At 36.7% G+C, this 10,492-nt stretch overlaps 1 protein-coding gene across 1 annotated transcript in view; it reads left to right on the top strand.

Moving 5' to 3' along the window:
* Nucleotides 1–7,688, top strand: part of igsf21a (immunoglobin superfamily, member 21a) — a gene marked incomplete at its 3' end in the record, with an annotated part of 179,707 nt that extends 172,019 nt beyond the window's left edge. Inside the window, 3 exon segments of the mRNA XM_014009607.1 lie at nt 2,687–2,772; nt 4,344–4,536; nt 7,650–7,688. Coding sequence (XP_013865061.1) covers nt 2,687–2,772; nt 4,344–4,536; nt 7,650–7,688 — 318 coding nt within the window.
* Nucleotides 7,689–10,492: the final 2,804 nt, after the last annotated feature.

The following is a 10,492-nucleotide window of genomic DNA, read 5'->3' as shown; positions in this document are numbered from 1 at the left end:
AGAAATATGTTAAATAAAAATAATAATAAATAAATGTTTATTATAGTTTTTCCAGAGAATGACTTGAATTTTGTATGGTTTAGTTCATTTTTTAGATTGTTAACATCTTGCACTATATTTCTTTTAGTTGAATTTTATATGCTTTGGTTGAGATTTTATGTTGATGTTAAATCTTTTAAGCTTTTTTTGTTAAAGAATTGACTCTAGAGTGCATATTTTGTGTCCATGAAAAAACTATTACAGAAAATATGACAATATTAAAGAACTGTTCTTGTTAATTTGATGAAAWCATTTTAAATATCCAGCGCACTCACATCAGAATAACTTTTAGATTTGTTGTTAGAATAATCGATTAATCGAAAAAAATAATTGTTTGGTACAGCACTAATACCGTATCTATCTTTGCCTGATTCACTAGATTGTCTTTTGCAACAGAATCAGTCGCACAGTGAATGCAACAAGTTTTTTTTTTTTTTGTGTGTGTGTGTGCAGATGGGCAGATTTGTTGGTGTTTCAGCTTGGCATTGAAGCACACCTGATACAGGCTACGTGGCTGTTTTTTTGCTGGGAGGCATGTTTATTCTCTGACCTCTCCTGAAGTGAAAACTGTTTTCACCTGGAAGGTTGAAGGCTTTCGGGATTAGGAGGTAGCCTCGCTGAACCGTGGCTCATTTCCCCTGTGATGTCCTTGCCCGAGAGATACCGCGCCGTGCCCGTCATACTCATGCTGCCGTAATCAAAGGTGGTGACGTAGGACACCAACTGTCACTGCTGGAGCAATTCCCAGAAATTGACCATCATCTTCCCAGCCATATGCCTTGCGAGCTCTGTGACTGTATGACACCAGTATTTAAAAATACCTTTCAGTCAGTGAGTGGGAGGTGAAATGATAGTGCTTCCCACACCGTGCCAGTCTCAGCTTGTGAAATCCCGTCCATCTTGGGGACAAGATAGAGCTTTTAGCTGTTTCACAGTGTCAGCATGTCTTTGGTTGGATTGTCATGTGACATTTTTTAAAAGTTAAGCGTCTTCTGAGTTACCTCATGTTTGTACTGATTTATTTATTTATTGTGACATACAGTATATAACTAGTTTGAAGGAATTTATTAGTTAGTTAGACACTGAATAAAGCACCAAACCATTTTGTCTTTGTTTCCTTTTTAAGGCTTGACTTTTATAATCTATTGACTATTGTTATGTCTTGATTAAAATAGGTTTAGTTACATGCCCGAAACACCTTCACAACACATAATAAACCGTTATAAATTCATTAGGAAAGATATTGTCTGTACAAGTTGCGTGTGATTCAGCCATAGGCCTGTAGTGGGCGTACACTGAAGATCCCTGTATTAAAGACCAGAACTTCCAGTTTTAGGCAGCAGCTTGGCTTCTCCAGCCGTGAGCAATAAAGCCTCGCTCGTAACCAGATCTGGGGTTGTAATGTCACAATTTCAGTTAATGAACACGAAATATTCTTACAAGTATATTGTTATCGGTTTTTATAACAGACTTTGTCTTCCCCCTTTCATAATAATGAAATTATCTTTATGTCTTACATTAAATAAAAATGTCTTGTTTCCATCAAAAAGAAAAAAAAAAGTAGGTCCTATGGACTGGTTCTAAACAAACACCTGTCTGTCTGTCACCTACCTGCACATAAGCACTATGAGCAATTGTAGATTTAAAGTTTATTTTGGCATGGAAAGTCATTAAATTAAAAAGTAGGCTAATTTACATTAATCACCTGAATGAATTAAAGTACAGCATTTTACCAAAAAAAATTCTATTCTATTCTATTCTATATGCAGGCATTTAGTCAATGAATGTCTAAACGACTGTGATTTATTACGCATAATGGATAGTTTTTGGCTGATTAATAGCCAAAGCGTTAAGTCATTTGTCTGTCTTCTAATAATCCTTTATTTTTGGTCATCAATGAACACAAGCTTACAGTGTGATTTATATTAAGGGTTCAAACCAATTTCAGTCCAGAACGTGAGAAGTTGGCTCGCAGGCGTTACTGATTGGATGCCCTTAGCTCGAGTCTCATCATATGTGTTGTTCAGTCCATTGACTTAACATGTGGGAACCACAATGGTTATAAAGTGGTTATCTTTATGAAATTGTTAATCATTACAAATTGTACAGAACCTGCTCTTGGTCATGTACTGTGTGATTTGGTGGGAATTAAATCACGCACCTTTTCACAATAATGCAAATCACTCATTTTATCTCAATACCTCATACACCAAACAGGCACTGACCCCCCACAATTTCACAATATTGGAATCTGTCTGTTTCCTCCCCTGTTGTGGCCTATTGTTTTAGGTGGTAGCAATGAAAGCCATCCTGGGATTTCTGTCCCCACCAAGACAAGGGAATTAGCTCCCTGAGTGTCCCTTATCTCGCTGCCTCCACACTCCACCCGCTGCTCTCCCATTCTCCTCCAGTAATGAGTATCTACCCAATTTAAGTTCTTTTTTCTCTCCAAAGGGGGATAAATTCAGCCCAGTCCTTTGGATGAAAGAACCCGCAGGTCCCACGCTTCTCGCTCTGTGACCTTAATTGACAGGAAATTGTATTTGTCTCTCTCCCTCTGCGACAAAACAGGAGTCCAGCAGGATTTGCTCCCCATGCTTGGTACAATGACCTTTGTCTCTTCTGTGTGTTTTTCTTTGTTTTTCAGCTGCTCCTAAAGGTCCCAAACTCTTTATGACCCCCAGCAGGGCAAAGGTAGGGGACACAGTGTACATCACTGTGCAAGGATTTCAGGTAAGTCTGCTAGGGGTATGTGCATGGGGTTTTAAGAGAATGAGGGGGGAAATTAACACTATGCACCTAGTTAACCTATTTAATTTTTTTAACCACATTGCTTGGTAAATACATGTGTAGCCTTTATATATTTTGTTGTATTTATGAACTTTTCACATTGACAAAATCGGGATATAGATATTAAYTTTTAAAATTCCATCGTTTTGCTTAAAAGAAAACTGTTGCGGCTTAAAAGCTGCTTGAGCAGAAATAACTCAAACATTTCAGTTGACCAGCAGGGGGCGACTCCTCTGTTGGTGGAAAAAAAAAAAAACTTTTGCTTTATGATGAGGAAAAATAACCACTTGCATTTCACTCATTTTAACCCTTTAACCCAAATGTTTTAGGAGAAAGTCACAAATTTTCCATAAATTATCTTGTGCAGTGATAGAAGTTGCTGCATTTTCACTGTATAGTTTAAAGTTTGTCCTCACTAAACAATAAAATTCTGAACTACAATGAAAACAAAACAAGTTATAAATGACCAAAGTGCATCTCAGTGTGTTCTAATCAATGTTGCTATTATGAGCAAATTTACTGCAGTTTTAGATGTTTTTACCCTCATAAATAAATATGAACAAAGGTTTCTTTTGTCTCCTCATGACACCTTTCAAAAAGAAGAGAACAGCCTATGTCTCTGTTGTGACAGGCTGGTAGATGGTGATGGTCTGTTTGACAGTAATGACACATTAAAGGCAGACAGTTCGAGCCAGTCAGGTGAAAAGAACCTGAATAATTTGGAAATAAAGCCTCTCAATGGCCCAAAGCAAATATCTCCTTTAAGACTTCCCAGATGCTGCTTTGGAATCATGAGGCAGATTTCATGTTTGATTTTTACATCGCTGTTATAAGAACAAAATAATGTTCCTTATTGTTGTTGGTTTAAGGCACTGAGCTGTTGACTGCACAGGTTTCTACACATGTTTGTGTTTGCCTTGTGACCTTGGGATTCCTTCAAGGCTCCTCTTTGAACAAACACAAGACAGGTTATTACAAACAGGCTTGTGGCTCGCAGCCAATCAGGCCCTTCAGCAGCATAAAGACATCAGTGCATGCAGGCTGATCAGAAAGAAAYGTCCCCCTATCCTTCACTGGTCCAAGGTTTTAGGAGTTCACAAACAGATCAGATCATGTGCCACGACTAATAATGTTGGCTTATAAGAACAAAAAAGTACCTCTGATGCATTTCTAAACTTTAGTGTGCATGTGTTAACCATGTATTCTTGTTTATTTTTTCATGTCTTTAAATTGTTTATTAATTCAAGTATCTGCATAATATACAGTATTTAATGATTTAAAGACTCACATGAATGTATTTGAAATGTAAAACGATGAATAAACTTGTTCAACTCTCCACAAGGTTTTTAAAGTGCAACTAAATGTAGACTGTCCTTTTACATAAAAAAAAACACTCTTGTGGATTTTCTAAATAATTTTTTTTTCTGCTGGTTTTCTCTGAGCCACTTTAAAGCCCTATCTCTCTTTTTCCTTCCTTCTCTCCCTCCGTCCTCATTCCAAATGAATGTTGATAGAACGAAGTGTTTCCTGAGCCGCTCTTCACCTGGACGCGAGTGGGAGGCCGCCTGTTGGACGGCAGCACTGAGCGAGARGGGAAGGTGCTGGTTCTGGAGAGAGTGCCAGCAGAACTTAATGGATCCATGTATCGCTGCACAGCCCAGAACCCTTTGGGTTCGACAGATACCCACACCCGTCTCATAGTTTTTGGTATGCTTACCTTTTTGACATAACCCAGCCAAGGTCAAAGCGGTTGTCAGTCTAGTTAAACTGAAAAGGCATTTATTTTGATTAATCATTTATGAGATGATAAATATTTAACTTTTTTGTCATTGTGCAACTTGCATCCATAATAAAATGATGTGGCTTACTTTACAATTGCATAGTTGAATTTACTACCAATATACTGCATAGCTTCATCTCTTGCATCTGCATATTTAAAAGATTTGTGTGACCTSTATAAACTATAAATTATTGATATAACTAAATGTGTGATTAATAAAAAATTGTTTCTCTAATTGGCTCAACACACATTGCTTTAAAGCAACTCTTGCTGCCAGTAACTAATTGCTAAGGGATTCTATAACCATTCCATTAAGGCTTGTCTAATTCTTTTCTGTCTTCAATGCCAAAAACCAACCTTGGTTTCAAAGGCTCACAATTAAATTCAAAGGAACTTTGTTGTTGACAGTGGTAGAAAAGCACTTTGTTCGACGTTCAAGCTAAGGTAACGTGTTAATTGTAATTGGAATGTGTTTGATGTACGTGTGCTGATATGGGAACTCTGGCTCCTCTGATTCTGTTTATTCTGGAGGCTCTTAAACAAATGAGGAGCTGCCACTTCTCGAGCTTCTTCGTGGACAGAGTTTCAATCTCAAAACTTGTGTTATGGCTTGATTTTACAGWGCATAACTTGACTTGACTTTGGGATATTGGACTCTGACTCATGTTTCCTTAAAAGTCACAACAGAAATCATATCCAACGTGAATTYTGTTGATTTAAATGACTTCAGCACAATATAAAAGCTCAAACTCAGTGTGTTAAAGCAGTGAACTTTTTGTATGAGTCATCAAATGTCTTTATTCTAAGCTATTGTGAGGCTTGAGTCTTTACTCCAGGCTTCAGCTGCAAAATATGCTTTAAAGTCCATCATCAGCGCAGCATGGAAGAGAACTGTGCACTTCTCCCTTCGTGTCATTATTTTCCATGAATATCCCTCAGCAGTGCCACAGTGTTGCTTTTTTCTTGCAAATCAGATGCACAAGACCATGCAAGCATTGCGTCGTTATCAGTAACAGCTCTATCAAGTTGAAATAAAGCCATTCTGAGCAGCCACATGTCAGAACTGTTTAAAGGCTCAGATGAAGATGTACAAATAAAGCCATCAGTGTCAGAGATTCATTGTTTCTTTATTTTTTGGTCACGTTTTTAAGATTGAGATGTGATCTTACATAATATAGGGGACTAAAAAGTTTAATCTTTGAACATGGACACCTTTTGAACTCAAGAACATATAGTCATACCTTTTTTTTACCTCCTCCTTTTGGAACGTTACTCTGAACAGACTGTTAAGTATGACACAAATGCACAAATTACTGGGTGGGTCTAATAGTAACCTACTTTAAGGGTAAAGAGCCACTTTCAGGAGGCATTTTGCCAGAAAGAGCACTAAAGTCTATTTTACACGCCAACGCATCCTCAGGTGCAATCGTCTATGTGCATTGCATGGCCCATCCGTCTGTCTGCTAATTTTAGATTGCTACCACTAACGCTTAGGGGAAGAAAATGGTAATTAAGTGACCTTGGCACCATCCCCTGTGGCCTTAGGTTGAGATAGTTCTCTCTCTCTCAGGGGATTTAAGAAATATGTTGGGTCCCTGCTCACTGTGCCAAGTGTTCCAGATACATTATCAGAAATAACAGTTCATAACAGAGGCTAGGTTTGTAGATTTTCCGCTAGCAAGCTGAATTTGCATTTTAAAAATCAGTAAACATCTTAGGTAAGGGTCTGCAACCTTTACAATCAAAAGGGCCATTTATGCTCCTTGTCTCACTAATAAAATGTGTCCAGAGCCACAAAACAAGCTACAACTGTGATAATCAACTGGTGGTCCGCGGACCTTTTCAAAGCCTTTTCAGGAACCTTCACGGTCAGTGGAGGTGACATTATAAAACTAAAAAATATTGCTATTATTATTATATTATTTATTATTATACACATCAGGACAAATGACAAGACCATATTCATGTAAACAAGAAAAATACTATATATTGTTTATAGCCAATTTCATAAAAACTAACACAACTGAATTATTCAGGCATTTTTTCCTTCTAATTCTTATTATTATGTAGTCTTCAAATTCTTTAAAGGTGATTCTGATGGATTTGARAAAAATAAGTTGTATTATTTAAGTAAACAACAGGCTAGCATGAGCTAACATGTTTTACTTTTTTATGAGTAGTATTGATCACATATTTGCATACAAATTGATTTCTGTTGTGGGTATAAAAACAAAAAAAAACTATTCTGTTATGTTTGGTCACATTTTTAAAGAGCCGCTGCAGAGCGACCAAAGAGCCACATGTGGCCCCAGAGCCGCAGGTTGCAGACCCCTGTCTTATGTGATAGTAACACACGAGTTAACTATAATGCAAATCAATAGAAGTTAAGAGTCCCATACAGGCAGAAACACACACATACTCGTGCACGTATGTATATTTAACCAAATTTGCTGGGCCAAGCATGCACATGGATGCATACTGAAAGTGGACCCATTAATTTCGCTCGGTCCTCCTGGGGAGCTATTGTGTTAAAACGGCAGCACTGAGACCAGAGTTGTTTCTCGCGTTTGTATACGTGAAGCTTCCACCTGCTTATATAGAAAGTTAAACATCCAAAAATAGCTCACAAAGTGGAATTTAAGAGTGATTGCTAATACTCTGCAAACCCTCCAACTCCCTCTTTTGCAATTACTTTATTCCGGTGAGAACGTTGAAAATACACTATCAGAGCATTTTGTGCAAGTTAGACACTGGTGTAGCCTATTAAATGCAGAGTCTCCAAACCTCTTTCTCTGACTGTCTGCCCCCAGTTTCTGTTCCCTCTCTGCTGCTTTAAGTGTCCTGGTTGTTCTGTTACAGTGCTTTGTGTTCCCAGATCCATTAGCTAGCCCATCTTTCTCATCAGAGGTGTTAAGGGGTACTTCTAAAATATATACTTTTTATTCATATGATTATTTTTCCCACATTGTGTGAAGCATTCACCATCTCAACAGCAACTGCTATGTTTGATTGTATTTATTTATTTTCTTGTTCCTTTCAGAAAATCCAAGCATGATGAAAAACACGCAGAATCCAAACAGTAAGTATGTCAGTGATCTGACAAAACTTTGAGTGTGTTTGAATGTACGGTTTTATGACCCTGGGATTTTTTGCAATCACTGTATTGAAATATGTCATTTTTTTATTCATTTCTGCCTGTTTTGCCCCATATAAACTACTTGTGAGTTGTACAGACATGATTAATCTTTGATGCTCAGGAGCAGGAAGCAACAATCCTCTCCTCGTGCCTAACCGTGCCCGTCACTTTGGGCTGAGTGTGAGATTATTGGTGTTTCATATGTGTGGTGATGGCTCATTTGCAGCTTCTAAGATTATCGTATGTAAAGCGAGGGATTGTCAGGAGAAGCCACAGAAATGTGACAGCAGCCTCTCCATCTCTCCAATTTCCCCGTCTCTCCCTCTTACTTTTCATTGCACCCTTTATGTCTGCTGTTCCGTTCCTCCTCTTTGAAATTTACTCTTTTCATATCTACCACTGCAGTTCTCTTTTTTTCTGCCTCGACTATTCCTGGTTGTCTGTCCCCTACTGACACAGCTATATTTCTCTTTCCATCTTATGTAGCCCCTTCTRTCATATTTTACTTTATTTTACTTTTCTTTTTAAATCACAAGCTCTGATTTAATGCAGATTTTCAGTCTCTCAGACCATAAGCGATGTGTAGATTAAGCTTTAGCGTGAAAGCATTCAGCTCTGGCTAAATAGCCAGCGTTCTGAGCCTTAACAGATGGGCCTCTGAAGCATGGAGTGGTTCACAACTCACCAAGACGGAAATGAGAGTGTGACCCTATAGAGATAGTAATCAGAGCTTTGATAYAGTGTAAGAAAAACTGAGTGAACTTTAACAAAAGACTCTTTAATAGCTCATCTAGATTAGTAAAGCCCATTTCCACCCACATCTCAGCCATATAAAACCCACTCACATCTGGCTTTTGTCTTCAGCCAGAAAGGCTATAATCTGCATTCATTTACTGATCAAATGACTCTGCAGTAGTCACGAGCAATGTACACACAGACTCTTGGTCTCACTGGATGTGCTGGACATGGGACACCCAGGTCAACATGCAGATGTTTACTAGGAGTCAGCTGCACTAATGGTTTAAAAAAAATAATTGCGTGAAACAAAACTGCAAAAAACAAGAAATGTATCAAAATTGTGTTGAAAATAGTATTTATWATTGGACTGTTTTAGTATGCAAAATACAGTGAACTAGGTGTAATTAGACTGCTAATGACATAAAGAAAAAAGATAAAAAACTTGTGATAAAAATCCTAGTTTTGGTTTAAACATTGCAATAGAGTAATTCAATGTCTGATAAAATTGTTATAATACAAAACAATTGTTATTATATTAGTGATGAACATAAATATCATTACCCAGTTGTTTAACATTAAGACACTAAAATTCTACCCTTAGAATAAGTATGATCTTAATCAAAGAAAAACGACAAAAAAGGGTACCACTTTACAATAAGGCTCCCCTTGTAGATGGCTTATAAATAGTTTATAGATAGGTTATTGATTCAACTGTAAAGACTTTATAAATCATTAATAAATGTTTATTATGGATTAATTAAGAACAGGAAAGAAAAAACTGTTCAGTTTCTTGCCAAATAGTGAGCCAAATCTGTTTTGTGTACATATTACTAGTTTTGTAAGCACAATTATGTATTGGAAACACATATTTAAAAAAATAACATTGTACTATAATACTGAATTATACATATTAACAACAGTCAAAGGGAGCCATATTGTAAAATGTAGGACAGTAGGTACACTATTTATGAATGATTAATAAACTTGTATGAATGCCATAAAGAGCCTTATTGTAAAATGTAAAGCAGTACACTATTTATAAGGCTCTGTTATGACATTATTAGTCATTAATAAATAGTATACTGTTTTACACTTTACAAAAAGGCTCCCTTTTGATTACTGTGGATATGTATAATGTGGTAATACAGTACAATATTATATGTAAAATTTGTGTTTTCAATAAATTGTGCTTACAAGGTAGTAAACTAGTGTAAAATGTTTAATAAAGCACCTTTAGATGTAATATGAACATGAACAGATTTGGCTCACTATTTGGCTAGAAACCAGACAATGTTGTCTCTTTCCCATCCTTAATTAATGAATAATAAACACTTATTAATGATTTATAAAGTGTTTACAGATGAAATAATAACCTATCTCTAAACTATTTACCAGCCATCTATAAGGGGAGCCTTATTATAAAGTGGTACCCAAAAAAGTTGACCCTAAAAAAGTGAACATCGAGTGTGCCTAAATAAATAAACAAAGTGATAAAAAATATAATTTTATTATTCTAAACTATCATTCAGCTATTGTCTCAGGACTGAAAACCCTGTGACCTAACATCCTGTCATCTGTTCAGAAGTRTAAATACCATAAATTCATAATGACCACGAAGCATCTATTATAATCACAGTTATTGCATCAGGGGTCCTTAGAAAACACGAGTGTTTGCTCCCCTGCTGTGAAAACAGGTCACACATTGTGCCTGCTGCCTTTGTGAGTCTACATAAAACGCAGTGATTAGTTACTGATATTTTGTGTTCCTTATTGTTTAGCAATATGAATCAAGTAGGAATTGTAACTTCTGTAACAATTTATAAGCACTAGAGAAATCATAAGGCATTTTTATTGTGATTATTGTATAATATTGTTGAGGCAATGAGCTGTTAATGGGCTAGGAAATTTATTTTCTATATTCTAATTACCACACAACTCCAAGTTATATAGGCTGAGTTTGTCCCAGCCTAGTGGAACCAGTTTCCYAAAACAGATGGGAACTAGGGCTG

This window comes from Austrofundulus limnaeus, unplaced genomic scaffold, assembly GCF_001266775.1.
Source record: "Austrofundulus limnaeus strain Quisiro unplaced genomic scaffold, Austrofundulus_limnaeus-1.0 Scaffold59, whole genome shotgun sequence".
In the NCBI taxonomy this organism is placed as follows: Eukaryota; Metazoa; Chordata; class Actinopteri; order Cyprinodontiformes; family Rivulidae; genus Austrofundulus; species Austrofundulus limnaeus.
Note: the sequence above shows the minus strand (reverse complement) of the source record. Positions and strands in the feature narration are given on the sequence as shown.